General features: G+C 40.7%; 3 protein-coding genes across 3 annotated transcripts in view; 2 read left to right on the top strand and 1 right to left on the bottom strand.

Moving 5' to 3' along the window:
* Nucleotides 1-10387, top strand: part of noxo1a (NADPH oxidase organizer 1a) — an 18021-nt gene extending 7634 nt beyond the window's left edge. Inside the window, exon 9 of the mRNA XM_035996985.1 lies at nucleotides 10378-10387. The gene's annotated coding sequence lies outside the window, so the exon portion shown is untranslated. The remainder of the gene's footprint in view (nucleotides 1-10377) is intronic.
* tbl3 (transducin beta like 3) overlaps nucleotides 1-16066 on the bottom strand; it is a 19209-nt gene extending 3143 nt beyond the window's left edge. Inside the window, exons 1-22 of the mRNA XM_031312879.2 lie at nucleotides 15877-16066; nucleotides 15684-15735; nucleotides 15384-15479; nucleotides 14646-14693; nucleotides 14365-14506; nucleotides 14170-14254; nucleotides 13238-13408; nucleotides 13036-13111; nucleotides 12813-12909; nucleotides 12455-12675; nucleotides 12145-12286; nucleotides 11371-11429; nucleotides 11047-11153; nucleotides 10763-10898; nucleotides 8388-8627; nucleotides 7657-7727; nucleotides 6378-6534; nucleotides 5378-5436; nucleotides 3953-4056; nucleotides 2866-2937; nucleotides 2513-2671; nucleotides 615-708 (exon numbers count right to left, since the gene is read on the bottom strand). Coding sequence (XP_031168739.1) covers nucleotides 615-708; nucleotides 2513-2671; nucleotides 2866-2937; nucleotides 3953-4056; nucleotides 5378-5436; nucleotides 6378-6534; nucleotides 7657-7727; nucleotides 8388-8627; nucleotides 10763-10898; nucleotides 11047-11153; nucleotides 11371-11429; nucleotides 12145-12286; nucleotides 12455-12675; nucleotides 12813-12909; nucleotides 13036-13111; nucleotides 13238-13408; nucleotides 14170-14254; nucleotides 14365-14506; nucleotides 14646-14693; nucleotides 15384-15479; nucleotides 15684-15735; nucleotides 15877-15908 — 2420 coding nt within the window. The 5' untranslated portion in view covers nucleotides 15909-16066. The remainder of the gene's footprint in view (nucleotides 1-614; nucleotides 709-2512; nucleotides 2672-2865; nucleotides 2938-3952; nucleotides 4057-5377; nucleotides 5437-6377; nucleotides 6535-7656; nucleotides 7728-8387; nucleotides 8628-10762; nucleotides 10899-11046; nucleotides 11154-11370; nucleotides 11430-12144; nucleotides 12287-12454; nucleotides 12676-12812; nucleotides 12910-13035; nucleotides 13112-13237; nucleotides 13409-14169; nucleotides 14255-14364; nucleotides 14507-14645; nucleotides 14694-15383; nucleotides 15480-15683; nucleotides 15736-15876) is intronic.
* A 121-nt stretch (nucleotides 16067-16187) lies between these two features.
* Nucleotides 16188-18790, top strand: rnf151 (ring finger protein 151). Its single transcript, XM_031312686.2, has 4 exons — nucleotides 16188-16580; nucleotides 17120-17289; nucleotides 17407-17503; nucleotides 18127-18790. Exons 1-4 carry the CDS (start codon nucleotides 16578-16580, stop codon nucleotides 18595-18597), a joined length of 741 nt encoding a protein of 246 aa, XP_031168546.1. The 5' UTR covers nucleotides 16188-16577; the 3' UTR covers nucleotides 18598-18790.
* Nucleotides 18791-19146: the final 356 nt, after the last annotated feature.

The following is a 19146-nucleotide window of genomic DNA, read 5'->3' as shown; positions in this document are numbered from 1 at the left end:
TGTTTTTGTTTGAGGCTTTGACTGAAACGGATAGACATCCATCTTATGACATGTTTGACCCACATAATATCTTGTTACTAAGGAGAAGGACCAAAGTGGTGCTGAACTCAACACTGATTGCTCTTTTTGCTGTAGTCAGTAGAGATAGATGAGGAAGTTACTGAGCTCTAGGCTCAACAAAGTGTCTGAGACGCTAAATTGAGTCTGTCTGTCAGCACAGCAAGGGCGCCAATGAACAGGGCTCCAGCAAAAAAAAATAAATAAATAAATAAATAAAAAATAATACAGGACTGTCTGGCAAAAATGTTAAACCAGGCTCAACTTTTGCTGCACAACATAATGTTATATTGCAAGGTGCTGTGGTGGGCAATCACATACATGGAAGCACACATTCCTTGTAGATCAATTTGTAATGTGAAGTTTGTCTTTCGACTATTACCTGTCTCATCGTATTGTAAACCGCTGCATAGGGTTTTGGCGTCTGATAAGCCTTTAAAAGTATTCATCTTTTACTCCAACTGGACTTCCTGGATCATATTTCATTTGTCTCTCTGGTAGCATAAACAACACCCACCCACCAAAGCAGCCCCATGCGCTGTTTTAACGGCTCTCACCTGGCTGGTGCTCCGGCCACTCTCATCTTCTGCCACATGTAGTTCAAAAACATGGACGCCTGCAGCAGATTGCCAATCCTCTGCATGTGTCTCTCTGTGAAAGAACAGTTAACATTATTTCAGCCCAAATTTTAACTAGGAACCACTTCAGCTAGAGGGACCCAGCAATGGTGAGATGGGTAATAGGAAACCTAAGCTTGCTTCCATATATAATAATGTCGTGTTTACACCCACCTTGCCTATATAAACAAGAGTTTACGCTTTGTATCTTGTACATTGTGTTTATACTTAGACTGTCCCAAAGATAAGAAAGGAGTCACTCTTGAACAAATACCTCCTCTTTCTGTTTCTCCAGTTTACCACATGCTACAGTCAAAACCCTGCTGCCAGAGCCTTGCATTGGCTCTAAATGTATGTCACTGTGAGCCTCCCAATCATGACACTAGAGATGTTCCGATACCATTTTTCCCCTTCTGATACAGATTCCAATACCTGAACTTACGTTCCAGCTGATACAGATCCGATACCAGTGCGTAAAAATAGAAGAAGAAGTAAATAAATAAATAAATAAATATATATTAGTGCTGTCAAACGATTAAAATATTTAATCGCGATTAATGTCATAGTTAACTCGCAATTAATCGCACATTTTTATCTATTCTAAATGTCCCTTGATTTCTTTTTGTCCCATTATTTTTTCTCATTTTAATGCTCTTAACATGGAAAAGTGGATTGGCCTGGCTTTGACGAGGGGGCGGAGAATTCGCATCAGCTGTGTGCTTGGCCATCAAGTGGTATTTCAGACTGGACGTGCTGCGATGATAGCTCAGTTCACGACGACAAAACACACAGATCACTTTGGTCTTGTCAATGGAACCATTTGGCAACTTTTTAAAAGTAAACTTTCCATTCAGAATCTTATTGGTATCCATTTCGGCATCTCATGCTCGCCATCCACTCAAAACGTAACGTTGGCCTACTACTCTTTGGCCGGCTCGCAAGCCCAAACAAGTGTGTGCGGCGTGCCTGTTGTTTTGTTTCCAGTCTAGCCAGATCCGGTGTGGTGTTGTAGTTTTACGTTACTAGTTGTTGCAACAGCATGTGAAAAAAACTACAAAGTTTGCTAGGCCAAAAAGAACGTTAATCTCGCGATAAAGAAATTGACGCCGTTAAAATGGGTTTGCGTTAACGACGTTTAACTGACAGCACTAATATATATATATATATGTGTATATATATATAATTTTTTTATTGGTGGGGTTTTCAAGTGTAAAAATACTGGTATTGGTCTGAACAACTCTACACGACACATCCATCTATCAACGGGGGCAAAACGAAAGCTTCCGGCATCTCTTACTCCCATTGTCATTTTCTTTGTGGGAGAGTCCGTGCAGTGACAGCAACATGACAGCGGTCTTTAAACACATTCTTTAAACCCTTTTGTGTACATCCGACAGTCAACAAACCAGCTTTATAGTTTGTGTACATTTCTTTGGCACTTGTTATTGCTTTTGCCAACTAAGATGATGTTCTTTGTGTCCTAGATTCTAATCTCAATTTCATTAATCTTTATCATCAGTGTATTTTATATTTTATTTTTCATCAACTGCATGCCAGCACAACTATTTAGTCCCATTTTGTTTCGTTTCTTAAATGATCTACTTTTAATTGTCTTAAGGTGTGGGGAGAGGCATTGTGTTCATAATACACGGTCATCTTACACATCATACACAAGGTGTATCTTAAAATACACACACACACACACACACACACACACACACACACACACACACACACACACACACACACACACACACACACACACACACACACACACACACACACACACACACACACACACACACACACACACACACACACACACACACACAGCTGACCTGTGTATGGGATGAGTCCCTCAAGGTGGGTTCGGGCACCCTGATACTGTAGGATCTCCTCAGGTGGCAGGTGTGTGAGGAGCACCTGGAGGACGGCCTGGGCATCCTGACAGTTTCTGGCGTTGGTGTTCCACACAGCACAGTAGCGCAGGAGCGACTCTGGGTGGGGTTTAAGTCATAACAGGGTCGCGTGTGGAGTTTTGAAGGTGGAAAAAGGGAAGGAAGTTAAGAAACAGACTTTATTACTCTTACTCTTTTTTAATTTCTTCTTCTTTACTTTTAGAAGATTTTGTTTGCTTGTCGAATCTGTATTCCGTCATAAGACTGATTGACAGACACTATAGATCTTTTACCTTTCTGATCCACTCTGAGTTTCAGTACCGTCTTCTCCAACAGCTCGCCGCTATTCTCCACCTGTCGGATCGCTAGAAGCAACAGAGAACAACATGTCAAAGACAGCAGACAGTCAGTCGTTGAGGTATATTTAATTATGTTATGTTTGTAATAGTGACTGTGGTTAGTCCGTGTAGAATAAAAGAAGAATTTCTTGAAGGGGCAGAAGTGTGCAGCTATTTGTTGGTTCTTTAGTTTGTGATGTTGCACTGTGTTATTTCACAGAAAAGGAAACACAAAGAATATGCCTTCGGAGTAGCAATGGCACAGTCTCATCTGGTGCCACTGAAACAGCTTCCTTTTAAAAAGGTAATAATTCTAATATTATTAATCCAATTATTAATTATATAATCACTAATACTTAATACCATTTATATAATTAACACAGGTGTGGGGAAACTGTAATATAAACAATTTTAGGATTACAAACCTGGACACTTCTTGCATGACTAGGTGTGATACCATCTCGTATCACAACAAGACTGATAATGCACCAGCTGGATAGACACTCGCCTCAGTGTTGCATGAATGCTGTTGGCATGCGTGTGTGACACTGACGTGATGTTTGCTGTCGAGACGACTAGTTACAGTAACATTATGAACGACCCGCGACCCAGAAACTTGGGACGGGACAAAAGAGCACGAACATTGTGGAATCCAGGTGGCTTTTTGTTTTTATGTTCACAGGCTTATTTGAAATAGCAGTGTGCTGTGTATGCATGCTCGGGTGACTCAACTCTTAAACATGAGCAGCCATCCATGATGAGAGATGACAGATTGATGAACAACCACTGGTCAAACAATGAAGGTGATATGTACAGAGGAGATATAATGCGGGACAAACACTACAGAATAACTTGAAAACCGTGTGTAAACCATGTGTACACTTTGTACACGCAAGAAATCAGTAAATGTTGGAATAGCCAAAGTGGAATAGTAGCATCCGGGTAGCCTCGCGGTTTAAGGCGGTGATGCTTCCTATCTCTCTTTCCCATCAGGTCTTAAGTGTCCACTGGTCAAACCAAAATAGTTTTTAGCACCAAGTACCTTTGATCACAGTGAGAACAGTGTGAGGCTGGTCCAGTGATATGGCGAGACCCAGGGCCTTCAGGTACTTCTTCTCATGGAGCAGGTTGGACAACTCCTGCTGCCTTCAGACACAACGAACACACATGTTCACACTCAATTTGGTTTCAGCTGTGGTAAAACTTTCCCATAAAAACCACTAAGTGAAATATACACAAATGTCTGCTTTTCACATCAAAATGTCTTGACTATATCAACTATTTCACTACAATAATAAGGTGTAGGATCTTTTATTCTAAGACATCTTGTCTGACAATAAATTATTTGTTACCCAGACTAGGGTAAAACATGAACACATATGGTATGTCTGAGTGCATGGCACATCAGTGAGCAAACATTTAGAGTAGATTCATTAAACACTTATAATCAAATTGTGGGAGACCTGAAATTCCCTCCTTCTTATAAGAAAACACACACATGCGGCCCTGACCTTTGCCAGGCTTGACCTGTGACCCGGCAAAGTCCTACCCTAACACAGTCTCTGTTTATTCATTGGGCGACAGTGACTGGGAGTGATTCTTCCAGGATCTCTGACAACAAGACTTTGTTGGTCCACCACTTCAGTCGGAGGATGGAGGGCAGAATGACACATCTGATCAATTGTTCATATCTAAAAGACTCATGGCCCTATTTTAACGATCTAAGTGCATGGTGCGAAGCGCCTGGCGCAGGTGCGTTTAGGGCGTGTACAAATCCACTTTTGCTTGTTTAAAAGGCGGAAAAAAGGTTCTGTGCGCCAGGCGCATGGTTCAAAAGGGTTGTACTTAGTGTCTTAATTAATCATTGGTGTGTTTTGGCCGTAACATGCAATAAACCAATCAGAGTGTCATCTCTCATTCCCTTTATAAGCCAAGCGTGTTTGTACCTTAGCGCATTGCTATTATGATGCCGGATTTTCTAAGCAGGAAGGAGAGATGTTCAGGAGAAGAAACTTATCTGCTCGTGTGTGAAGTGAAAGCGTGCGAGCAGATCATATCATAAAATTTAATTTTTTATCTTTTGCATGTTTGTGTGCTGCTGAGCGTCCCTGTGTGTGTAACAAGCATAGTGTGCGCACGCTGTGCACGAGCCTAGGCGGATATTACTAATGCGCTGTTAAAAACAATGAAATGCTGCGTTATTGACTTTAGACCAGGTTTTTGTTGGTCAATGGCACACACGATCATTTCCCGCTGCCTCAAGATAACAATATGCCAAGAATGCACCTCCCTCTAAGACCAGCACGCCCATGGGCACACAGATGGGCGCAGGTGCATTTGCTATTTAAACGACGTGGGCGCTGGACGGGAAATTGACAACTGCGTCGGTCTTAAACTAGCAAAGACACTTGTGTCGGGCTCTGCGCTGTGCCGGATGCAAGATACAGCCCAATGTTGTGTAGCTTACTTGAGTATCAGATCCTCCTGCTTGGCCTGCTCCTCTGCCAGCTCTACTTCAGTCACATCCTAGCAGCGGACAAAAGACAAAAACAAATTTGTGGTCATATGTTGATCCCTGCAGGGAAAATTCCTACTTTCCCCGAGAGAACAGAGAGGTCAGTTATGGCGCTTATCCACGGCTAGTACCAGCTCTGCTCGGCTTGGAGAAGAACGTCAAAGGTGTGTTATTTTTGACTCTCTGCATGTAGCCGTTGCCACAGCCAGAAGACAAATTTTGTTTCAAAAGAAGCTGGAGTCAGCAAAAAAAAACACCGCTGGCTAAACTATTTAAAAATGGCAGTTTTGTTCAGGACACCTGAACGCTAGCTGTCGCCAGCAACGATGACGCAGTGATTAGTGACGATTCTCTCCGACCAATCAGTAGTCTGCAGGGATTCCACGTCACCTTTCGGTATCGCCTCAGCCCGCTTGGAAACTCGACGGAGGTGATACTAAAAAAAGTACCTGTTGGCAGGTACCAGGGACTTTTTTTCATAACGGAAAACCAAAAAAGGCGAGTAGAGTCGAGGCGAGTCGAACAGGTACAATGTAATGGAAAAACGCCATTAGAGGGCAAGGTCAACTAAAAATAACCAACTAGATAAGATACAATATTTTGCTAAAGAGTACTTCAGCTGTTTAGATATTTGCAATCACAAAGAACAAATATAAAGAAAGAACGATATACAGATTTCTGAGTTGTTAAATAACAAATCTTACATTTTTATTTTATTGATTTTGTGTTTTTTTCCCCCCTAAGAACAGTTGTTGCATCTCTACCATTCATGTAAAGGTAGAGAAAAAAAGCAACACTAATAGCAAGACAGGAAAAACTCTTTGCTTTTCTTAATCTGGCAATCAATACTTTTCAATTCTATCTGAAGTTTGAAGTTTATAGAAGTTTGATTGCTAACCGATCCAGCTTTATTCTCTGTTTAACAGGTGACTATGAGTCAAATCACACTTACCACCCACACGGTGATGTTAGAGTCTGCTGAACCAGTCACCACCTTGTCGTCTTTGCGGCTGACATGGAGACCCCACACTTTGTCCTGGTGGGCGTCCAGCGTCTTTACACACTCATTGGTCTTTATGGTCCACAGCTTTACTAAACCATCTGAGCCACTAAGGACAGAGCATCAGTTGGAAGAGTTGAGTCACAACTGTGTGTCAACAGCAAGCATTTTATTTAAACACGCTACATGGCCAACATGCAGAGAGACAGAAGCAGGTGGATCCACAATAACGCAGATATATTTGGAAACACAAACTGTGCCAAATCTAAACTACACTTATTCTAATGAGGTTTGGAGTGTGTTGTGTGTTCACACTGGAAAAGTAGCAAGATAAAGTATTCTCAAAAAGGGACAGAGACAATTAATTGATTAGCTGTTCGACAGAAAAATGGTCTGCAAATATTTTGATATTATATCAAATCATCGTTAATTGTTTAATGAAGCAAAAATATTCTGTGGTTCAAGCCTCTCAAATGTGAACATTTGCTGCTTTTCTGTGTTTAATGTCATTTTAAACCAAATATTGTTTGCTTTTAGACTGTAAGTTTGACAAAACAAGGCATCTGAAAAAGTTATCTTGGGCTCAGAACTTCTGACAGGCATCTTTGACTATCTTCCGACAATTTACAGACTGTATGAATTATCAATTCATCGAAAATATAATTGGCATATTAATCAATACTGAAACTAAGCATTGGTTGCAGCCCTTTACGCAAAACAGTCAGCATGCAGACTAACAAATCATTGTGAATGGTAGTGAAACAGCTCCAGAGACAAAAAAATAACTTAAATATTTTGCTGTCTCTTCGTTCAGAAGAGTTTAATTGGCAGTGGCATCATAATAATAATAATAATCACAGTTTGACTGTCTTTTCTAATTTCCTGTTTGTATAAAACAGTAAAGTATGTTGATTTCTTCTATACCAATAACAGTAAGTATGAAAATGCGACACAGCTATTGTTTGTATGTGTCAAGGGTTTTCCTACCACACTGGTGATTTAATATCATTTTCTAAAAGTTTGTTGTCGACATTCAAACACCAAAACAGAAAATTGCTTTGATTTCTTCCATTGGTTATAAATAGGCCACTTGAGCCTACAGCTAGTTTTCGATTCAATTGCCTCTGCATATTGTTATGCAATCAAAAATGAAGGAAAAAAAGATGATAACATTGAAAAGTGTACTTTCATGGAGAAAAGCTTTGCATGAGTGGTAGGTAGGTGGGGTTACCTGGTGAGCAGCTGAGTGCCTCGGCTCACAAAGATGACCTTCAAAACCGATGCATCGTGACCCTCGAATGTCTTGAAAAAATTAACAACAAAACAATCATATAATGTTTGCTTTACAGCCACAATTTTTTTCCCACAATTCCGGGAAAAAAAACTCATATTAAACTTTGACAAACAAGTCTGTGTTATCATAACTACTCAGGTCTAACATAGGGCTGGACGATATGGAGAAAATCAAATATCACAATATTTTTTACCAAATATCTCTATCGACACAGCAACGATATTGTAGTGTTGACTATTGGTGCCACAAAATATTTACACAATGAGATTTTTGATAAATAATCATCAGTAATGTGGATATAATGACCAAGTGGGTAAAGGCAAATAATAGAACAGTTACAACAGTCTGCTAAGTTCAGAAAATGACATCACTTTACTGTAATGCAGCCTTTAACACCAGGAAAAGACAACACTTATGCCATATTACGATATCCAAAATCTAAGACGATATCTAGTCTCATATCACGATATCGATATAATATCGATATGTTGCCCAGCTCTAGTCTCACACCACAGTGAGAGATATGATATCATAACCTGTCAGTGTGAAAAATGACACTGCTAAGGTAGGGAACTTACTGTACATACACAATTTATGTCTGCATTCACTTTATATTCTGTGATCAATGATACTCTGTGACACATGCACACTTATCCATCGGGGCCCACCTTCAGACAGCTGAAATCTTGCAGGCTCCACAGTTTGGTGGCGCCGTCTGCGGAGGACGTGGCCAGCACCTGGTCGACAGGAGAGAAGCAGACGGCCCAGACGCCGCGACGGTGGCCCCTAAACACCCCCAGCAGGCCCACGTTCCCCTCCCCCGCCAGCGACCACAGCCTGGCTGTACGGTCCTGGGAGCCTGAAGCCAGCAGTTTGTCATTGGGCGACACCGCCACGCTGTTTACATCCTGGAGGGAGGGAGATAAGGTAGTGAGGAATCACTTTTCAAGTTTGAGATTTTAGTAAATGTAAGTTTGAAGAAGGCATTTTATTTGACAAAAGGAGACGGTGCTGAGAAACGAGATGAAAAAAAAGAGGGTGTTGGACAGAAAAAGGGGTGAATGCATGAAATTGCACTTCTTTCAAGAGATTCTCTGAATTCCTCCCACTACACTGCCTCCAGTGGCACCTCACTGTTGGGATTTACATCTTACAGTATAGCCCCTTCTCCATACACATGGGCAGGCTAGGCTTGACTTGGTTTGACATGTCAGCCCAGTACAGCACGGCTTAGCATCTCCGTTACAACAGGGCCACCCGCTTGAAGGGGTCTCTTTAACTGTAACACGCTTGTCTTGAGTCAATGACGTTTAAAAGCAGAATGCTGTCAAAGTAGCGGCTGTAAAAAAGGGTGGATAAAAACATTTAATTTCCTATGAATTCTACACAGTAAAGTCACCCAATATTCGTAGTCACATCCATGTCAAGACGTTATATGTGTTATCTGATTTCCTGGACGTTTTCCATGACAACAAAGGACAAGTTAAGTAACCAGATGCTGCTGATTTGCAGATTGTTGATTGTTGTGTCTTACATCTTGAGTCAGGAATGTGTACGTCGAACAGGAATTTATGGTGTGTTGAAATTTGACTTCCCTTTATGATGGTATATACCATTATATAGTATATGCTTAGTTTATTATTATTGTTGAAGCAGAAGTTTTCTCTTACAGTTGGATTAGGGGGAACTCATTTCTAACTGCATTTTTTCTTCATAAATCCATTTATTGTTTGTTTTATAAAACGCATGAAAATAGTGAGAAATTTCCCATCACACTTACCCAGAGCTCAAAGTGACAGTGATTCAGTTTACTGTAATTTAAGGTAAGGAAAAGCAACAAATCCTCACTGGGTTTTCACCACGTAGACAAGTAAAGTATGTCGTATGCTGTGCAGCAGTGCAGTGGGAGGAAAGCATAGAACTACAGACTATAACTGAAACTACAATACTGGATAACAGTTTCTAGAAGTGGTCAGGCTACCGAGACATTTGAATTGTGAGTGCTGTGCATCCTCATTCCAGAGTCCTTAATCTCCCTGCATCAGTCCAAATGCTCTGACAACTATTCCCCAGACAGAGCTTAGCTGAGCTATCAGAACGCAGAGCAGGCAGTAAGACTTTATGACATTGGCGTGACAATACCCTTTCTTCAAATTACAGAAAAGCTGTCAATAATGCAAGGATGGACCATCCAATTCTTCAAGGCCTATACCGATTATTGGTAGTTAATGAAACCGATAACCGATATTTGGAAGTGATATGTATTTACAGTGAAAATTAAAATCTTTAACTCAAAATTAAGATTAGTTACAAGTTACAAACTCCAACACAAAACGTTGTTTAAATGCTTTGAGCAATTATTTAATAAATTAGAAACTTTCCACATAACACACAATAAAAGACTTATTTAATTAACACCTTTTAATTAATTAACTTAATCGGTTATCGGGCAAATAAAACGTTGATACAGATAATCTGTAAACTGCCAAAAAACGGCCCGATAATCGGTCAGGGCCGATAATTGGTCTATCCCTAGTTCTTTGATGTGTCACCTCTGAACTTCAGTGATTACCTGTCTGTTAGTCGAAACAATCACAATGATGCATGCTTATGTTCTTAAACGGCTACAAGAATGCACAAACCTTAACCATTTAACAGCTTTACAATCACATTTCAAAAGTTTTTCCTGTCCTTCAAATTTGTAGACACACCCTCACACACCTTGTTAGTGCACTTACTTACTTACTATCTCAAGAATTGGTTTTCATTTTATTTGCAGCTGACTAAAAGTTTGGCTGCTTCTTTAATGTGATCATGTAAAAGCCCACAGGATGGTTTTGGGGAACATATCATGCAAGCCGTTCTTAATTGTTTTATCACATGGTATCTAATGAAGGATTAAATGCATTAGAAATAATACTTTGCAGGAAGTTTAGCTCTAAACTGTTCTGTAACTTGTCTTCTACACTATGCAAGAATATAATATACCAATTGTTTAAGGATTTTTCTTCTTCCAGAAATGTGTGGAGTTTTGTGCCAGTACCTTATCGTGTGCCTTCTCTGTGGCGCGGGGGGTCAGCTGATGTACGTCCGCCCCTGTTGTAGATAAGTCTGCTGGTAGATCCCACACCTTCACAGTACAGTCCTGACTGCCAGACACTACAAAAGATGCTTTCATTCTGGACACAAAGATGGAGAATCATTACCACCACACAGACTCATTGATTTCTTTTTATTTACAACCAAGTCGCCTCTTTTTACCATCTAACTCTTTGCCTGTGTTGGTACATGTGACAAGAAACACACGTGTGACTGCAGGAATGTTACCTGGAGCAGGTGATGGAGCCCACAGCGTTAGCATGGTTGGAGCCTTGAGCCACACAGTGCACCTGTCCACTGTCACTGTCCATCTGCCACACACGCACTGACCTGTCCTAAAGACAAAGACACAACACGCAAATGTTATTGTTGGCTTAAATGTGGTTTAAAAGCGTCTCTATTTGTAGAATAGCCCATGTGCATTGAGGTTTGTGGGTTTGTGAAAGCATGCATTTGCAGGATGCCTTAACAGAGTTTGTGCACAATTACTGTTTCCTTAGTTTCTATTCATTGTGTGCAGTGTTGATGGAAGCTGCACAGATGTGTGCTCACCTTCGCACAGCTTGCAAAGAGAAAACCCTTTTTGAACACGTCCAATGAGAGGACAGTATCTGTGGACGATAAACACATAAAAAATAGCTGTGAATGTCAGAGTAGATAATCATCTCTCCAACCGGTTACTTTTTAACACCGGCCCCACCCACTGAATTCCTAGGGTTCTAGTTCCTCTAATGACGGCTTTAATCCTGCCATGGTTTATAGAGCTTCTACTCTCAAGTTTTGCTGTGCTGTGTTATTAAAGATTTATATGAGTTTAATCATTTTTTTTTCTTTTCTTAAATTATTTTGAGTGTCTTTTGAGTTGAATTTGCTATTTTGAGTAAAGAACTTAGCAAGTTTGTTAAGGTTACGTTCTCTACCAATAAAAGGTTATTATTATTATTATTATTTATTTGATATTATAAATCAGTCAGCCTTGATACAAACACACATTTACTTTTCTTAAGACTGGTCATTATGGCCAGTGTGGCAATATATCTATAATTGTAGTGAGGTTTTCATTCCCAGTCACCCAGGTTTCTCTAAGTCATGTAAGAGCTACTACAGCTTTTAGAAACTACAGAAGTATTGCAAAAATAGACTGACGAATGCCTGTTTTACCTACATTAATAGTTATTACAGTGTCTGACACAGATAAATAAATCAAATTAAGAAAAAAAAAATGTCTGTGGAAACTTGCCCTCTGGTAAACAAATAAAAAAACTGCAATGCATTTCACATCTAGGTATAGGCTTACACACACGCTGCCCTCTGCTGGTGACTGACCTGTGTGTCCATAGAGGATCTGGCAGCTGTTGGTGAGCAGCTCAAACACCTTCAGTTGGCAGCTGTTGGTGGCCACCACGATGTGGCTGTCCCCTTTACCCAGAAACTTCACGTCCAGCACTTCGTCATTGTATCCCACAAACTGTGAGAGGGCGCACAGAGGGAAAATGTCCTTTATGTATAAATAATAACAATAACAGAAGCTCTGGATGACTGGAGGCTATTTTGACGTTCAAAATTATCCACAACAATTTGCAAGGTACAAAAAAGAAAAAAAAAAAGAAAAATCAACTTCAACATCAGTACCCACCTGCTGCTGTATGGTGAGACCAGGCAGCTGGTAGAGCACAATGTTGTGCTCTGCTGTGACTGTGGCCAGTCTGGAGGAGGCGGGGAGATGAAGGAGAAACGTAAGACTGCGGGGGTCGTCGTCCCTCTCCTCCTCCACCTCAGAGACAGCGGTGAGGGGGGAGGGGAGGGTCTGGGTGTAGACACAACGCGCCGTGCTGGCCTCCCATACTCGCAATACACCTACAGGTAAGGAAGGGAGAAGAGGTGAGAGACAGAGACGTTTAAAGCAAAGCTCTGAGGAATTGCTGTCACACTAAAGCTGACAGCTGATGCGCGGCAACACAGATTAGCGATTTGGGACGATTCAAGATGTGAACCTTTGCTTCCAGCAGTGATGAAATGCAAGTCTTTGCTCTTCACTCCAATCTCAGACAAGTCCTTATCCTCAGGCAGCAGCACAACACCCTCCACAGCCTGCAGACACACACACACGCAGTATTTTTCCAAGATGAAGAGTATAAAAAGTTTTTGTATTCTTTGTTAATCAAATGAGACATTGGTATATGCAAAGAATGAATATCCTCCAGTTTACAGTCTTACCTCGTAGACTGGCACAGTTCTCTTGGCTTTCCGAGTCTCCAGGTCCCACACTGTACAGATCTTGTCCCTGCCAGAACTACAAATGCAGGTCGGCAAACAAATATAGCAAGAAGAAGAAATGTGTTAAAAACTCAGCATTAGAAGCTCAAACACTTAAAATGTTGTCAATAGCCCATCCATTGAGTGGCTGAGTGTACGGTACCTGACCATGGTGCCACCATCGGGGCTGAAGCTGAGCGAGGTGACGGCGCTGTAGTGGCTCTGCAGCACACACACACACCGGCTGGAGCGCAGGTCCCACAGCCGAATGCCACAGTCTAGAGAGGAGGAGAAGAGCTGCAGCCTGCTGATGTCTGGATGGAACTGGATCAGGCTGCCAAGATACACAGAGTTTGGTTACTGATCTTAGTTATTTAGTTATACAATCAGCATCTTTCACTTAACCTAAAATCTATAACTTTCTATGACTTTTTTGTTTATTGATACTCCACCACAAAAATGTATATATTTACTATATATTATTAAAGAAACATCAAAAGACACTAACTTTAAAAACACCCAGTATTGGAATAACTGAAAATGTGATTTTACTGGCCTTCAACACCAGCAAACATTGCTCAAATTCTATTAGTTAATGATTCAGAGTTATGGCAGATACAAATCAACAGTTCTTTGATATTGCTTAAAGCAATTCTGAGCAATTTGCTCTGGTATTTCCTTACTTCAATAAGGCTGACTACAGAAAACGGAATGGGTACTGAACCTCCATACGTTTTTAGTACCGCCTGAAATGTATTCGTAGGACACTGTATCAACAAATGTCAGGTCCAGAGATTTGACATCTGATGTCTAGTCATGTAATCTTGTGTACCCTATTCATTTATCAAAAAGCTTTTGATTTAAATCACACTTTTCATCAGGGCAAAGATAGCAGTATTGCCATTTTAACTCTGGAACTTAGGCTTCTTTTTTAAAATGAGAAAACAACAACATGTATGCATGCATCTCAAAGTAATGTGTGTGTGTGTGTGTGTGTGTGTGTGTGTGTGTGTGTGTGTGTGTGTGTGTGTGTGTGTGTGTGGGGGGGGGTATTATTATTCAAAGCATTTCTTGTTCACCAATATCTGAACTTACTGCACAACTCCAGATGAGCCTTTAAGGTTGTGGGTGCAGTACTGCTTCACCACATCCCAAAGCTTTATAGTGCCATCACAGCCACCTGCAAGACAACAAGAAGAAAACTCTGAAAACTGTACAATGTGTATGTAGCAGAGGTCAGGCAGAAACATGTGACACCAAAGACAAAACTTGTTGTCATTAACTGCTGACCTGTTGCCAGGAGTGTAGAAGTAGAGTCAAAGGTCATACTGGCTACAGGAACAGTATGAATGGCCCTCCAGGAGCGAGTACACTGAGCTTGCCTCCAGTCCCACTGCTTTAGCAGCAGAGCTCTACTAGCTGTTACCAGCATCTGTGGTGGGAAACAGAGCAGAGACAGACACACACACACTGAATACTCTTTTTACAGGCTTATAGGAAAACATACAGTGAAAAACATCCAAATTCACAGCATGACTAAAGTAATGACAGGCGCTTGAGATGTGCTTTACCTCATCATCACAGCTGAGTGTGAAAGATGTAATGTCCTCTTGATCATCCTGCAATTACAAAATTATGGAAAAACAAAATAGATTGGCAGGATTGTCCAATTAACAGTCCAAAACACTAAGATATTCAATTTACAGTGATACAATTTGCAGCAAATCTTCACATTTGGGAAGCTATAACTAGAGATGTTCCGATACCAGTATCGGTATCAGCTCCGATACTGCCTAAAACGCTGGTATTGGTATCAGGAAGTACTGGAGTTTATGCACCGATCCGATACCATGTAATAAAGCCCTAAAGAAAATCTACGTTAAAGTAGTTTATTTATGTTCTTTTTCCAACCGACTGTCAAACTGCATAATAAAAGAATGTTTTGTGGCATTCATGTTTCACAAAGAGTTTAACCTGAGCCAGACCGACAACAAAGATAGAAATAATATCACATCCATACAGGGATAGTAGTATACACTTGTTAAAACATAATAAAATATATGACACACTGGTATCGGATCAGTTCTCGGTATCTGCCGATACGCAAGTTCAGGTATCAGAATCGGAATCGGGAAGCAAAAAATGGTATCGGGTCAATTCTAGCTGTAACCAGAAAATGTTTAACATACTTTGTTTACTAAATCCCTTAAAGTGTTATCAATAAAATGTAATTCAATGAAATGTTGCTTAACTTTCAGTTGATCAACTTATCAATTTGTTTTAGCTCTGATAACTCATTCTGTACTCACATGCTCCACACTGTGGACGATCTTCCCTGTGCTGATCTCCAAAACGTTGACACGAGATCCACAAGTGCAAAAGATGTACTTTTCATCTTTGCTGATCTGGAAAACAGACAGACAGAGAGGTTCAAGGGCCAGGTAGTTCCATCCTAGGATGTCACTTGTACGTCCCCACCTTTATGGCAGTGCAACATTAAGTCAATAAAGTCCTTTAAGATAATTTAAGGCTGGTAACGTTACAACATGTAACGTTAATGTACACTGATTTCAGCAACAGACACGTCAGACACAAGGCAGGAAACTCACCTGCACTTTTCCTCCTTTGTAAAAAGGTTCAATCTTGCTTTCGACAACATAACTGTAAGGACATAACATAAATATAACTGTTAGCTGGCCCAACTTTAACTGACACTTTAGCCAAAAAGGTTACCCTAGCTACCCAACCTAGTGTTAGCCAGCTAGGGTAGCAGCCTGCACGTGCGATACGTCAAAAACTTACTTTGTTTTGAATTGAAGGTTGGTATTTGCCATCTTGCTCACGTAAAATACCCAAACTTAAATATTTAGATAGCTTTGGTGATGTAAATTACTTATTTCTCACTTCACACGTTGCCTGAAGTCAACACATCCATCCCGCATGTTGATACTCGAGTCGCACTCCTTGTACGTCATCTGAGCGCACTGAGCTGTGATTGGTTAGACGGTTTGTGCTCAGTTTACAACATGTAAACAGTCTATGAAACAGATAGAAATCCTATTAAAAAAGCAGGAAAAGTAGTCGTTTCTGGAAAATGTAAGTTTAGAAGTAACATAGGTGGATGTTATGTGATCATTAGAGTCTCTAAATTAACTTTGACTTTTAAATTTGGTCCCTGAGGCTCACAACAATAGACTCAGCTGGAGCTATTCATGTTCAAAAGTTCCTGTTTGACTCGTGGAGGCTGAGCTTTGATGCTAGAACAGAAGGGAAAGGACGCGCTCCATAATGAGCGCCATTATCTCCGTCCGTTTCCATAATTTACTGTTTTCATTTGTCCGCGCGCGCACACACACGGTCCCTTCTTCATGTTTTGTCAGGAATGTTCATGTGTGTGTTGTATTGATAACGCGGGTGTGTTTCGCGTGTGACATGTGAGTGGACCGATATGGAGAGATAACATCGCCCCGGGAATGGAAACACGGTGAAGAAAGAAGATTGTCATGGTGAGTACACGACAGCTTCTGTTTATTTATGTATCTGTCTATCCGTTTTATTACGGATGCTCGTGGTCAATTTTGAAACTATTACACATGTATCCTAATGAGAACAGCTATTTTTTCTAATATTTTGGTTAACTCTGAAACGTGCTTTTCCTTAAAAATGCATATTGTCATGGTATTTGTTTAATTAGATATTCAAAATAAACTTAAACATGTGTTTATAAGCATTTTTGTAATGATCTGATGTTTAAAAACAGTTTTGAAGGATTACTTGCTTTTTGTTATTATGTAATCGACTTTCCAGAACAATTCTGTTTTGTCATCTCTTGCCTTTATGTTGAAAACACTGTGGATGGGTTGTAAGCAGCTGTGGAGCCATGTTTTACAGCTGTAGAGAAAAAACTGACCTGGGTACACAAGGGGTCACAGTTTGTCCATCTCCTCAGCTGCCACAACTCTACCCTGTCTCCTTGACATTCATGATAATAATAATACATTATGGTAACCCAGAATAAAGTATTATTTATTTTGGCCACATCCAGGCGGACCCAGAGGTGTCAACACAGAGTGGGGGCTATGATGTGGAGCTGTTTGTGGACACTCCAGACTACGATCTGGTCTGCACCATATGCCAGGGGGTCCTCAGGTGTCCAGTAAGAGCTGCATGCCACCACATCTTCTGTAAGAAATGCATCTTACAGTGGCTGAAGAGGTAGTGAACATGGATCAATACCACGGGGTGGGATGTGTATAGTTGTACTGTATTGGATTGTTATTAATGTGTGTTCCACACAGAAGAACAGGACTAACTGCTGTTTATCCTTTACAGGCAAGAAACCTGCCCCTGCTGCAGGAAGCCTGTTAACCCGAGCTTGATCTTTGTCATGTTCAAGCTGAGCAAATCTATTGGACGCATGAAGATCAAGGTAGGAAATGGGAAATATGTTGGACATTGGTACATAAGAGTCAAAGGTATGTGCTGTAATTATGACAACTCTCATTTTAGTTATTGAAAAAGGAACACATCTAAATATAACATATAATAACATGATAACATGGCCTAAAAAGGGACCGTCTAATCTTGAAGCTCTGGGGAGGGGGGTCGGTAAAGGGGTCCCCTGTAGATTTTTGCTCTGGGTGTTTATCTGGCCTTGTGAATTGGTTCACAGGGCGTATTCATGTAGTATTGGTTACAGTAAGGATGAGACTATGGTCCTTTTAATGAACAATACTTATAACTATAGGGGTGCACCTAACATTATTTTCATGATCAATTAATATAAACATATTTTTTTTTCAATTAATTAATTAATCAACAAGTCTATAAAATGTCAGAAAACTTCTACTCCACTAGGGAAATAGTGTACTTTTACTTGACTACATTTATTTGAATACTTCCTCCACCACTTGTAATCTCATCTCTGCATGAATAATAAAGTCAACTGACTAACTAAGTTGAGAAGTACTTCATGCAGCAGGCATACTGTATGTGAACCATGTCTTCTATAGCTATTGATTTCTTTGTATTTCACTGTCTGGCCTCTTACAGTGTAAGAATGAGATCCGTGGTTGTGCAGAGACCTTCTCCCTTTCGGAGCAGTACTGCCACAGCATGAGCTGTCTGTACGAGCTCATCCCCTGTCCATACCAGGGCTGCCGGGCGCAGCTCCTCCGCCGGGACCTGGACACCCACGCACGTCACTGCGAACACTGGCGTCAGCCCTGCCACATGGGCTGCGGGACAATTCTCTCCCACCGCACCCAGGCTCAGCACAACTGCTACAAGCAACTGAGGCAGGAGTATGAAGTCAGACAGAGGAACCACAGGGCCATCGCCACCGCCCTGCAGAGGAAGATGAGGAGGATGCAGAGCACCATGGCCCACATGAAGAGGCAAATAGGGCTGATCTGTGAGAGCCTGGAGGTAATGGACGATCTTCACGAGGTAGAGGAGGAGGACCTTGGGGAGAGCAGTGGCAGCTCTAGTGGGACTCCAAGTACCAACAACGGCAACTGCTGAGGGACGAGTCAGTTACTGCTGCTGGTTGGCTGCTGCTGTGTATAATTTCTGCATGTGTTCATTTCTTCAAAGGTGTGTGCTTTTAGAATATATAGGTAGGTATATGATTAAAAAAGAGTGAATTTGTAACAATTTTGTGCTGTTGTTTCATCTATTTTTTAAATAAATCATTAAACTGTCATCCTAAACTTCATTCAAGAGAAGAGCCTTAATCTATGTTGTGTGTGTGAGTGATGAATATGTCCAACAAAAGAAGGTTATGTCAGGTAAAATCAGTGCATAACAGGGAACTATCAGTGTGCGCACTGAATAAATACATACAAGCTAAATAATTATAAAATGTGGTAAAATAAAATGCTGTCCTCCGACAGACACTGTAAGGGAGCTTATGTTCATGTTCATGACTAGTTTTGTTTGCTTTTTAAAATGCTAAAATATTACATTTTTCATTGAGAAGATATAAAATCAAATCAATATCAACCTCTTAAAATTAAATTTCCCCAATAAGGGATTCATAAAGTTCTTCTTCTTCATCAAATCAAATCAAAG

This window comes from Sander lucioperca, chromosome 21 (genome assembly GCF_008315115.2).
Source record: "Sander lucioperca isolate FBNREF2018 chromosome 21, SLUC_FBN_1.2, whole genome shotgun sequence".
NCBI lineage: Eukaryota > Metazoa > Chordata > Actinopteri > Perciformes > Percidae > Sander > Sander lucioperca.
Note: the sequence above shows the minus strand (reverse complement) of the source record. Positions and strands in the feature narration are given on the sequence as shown.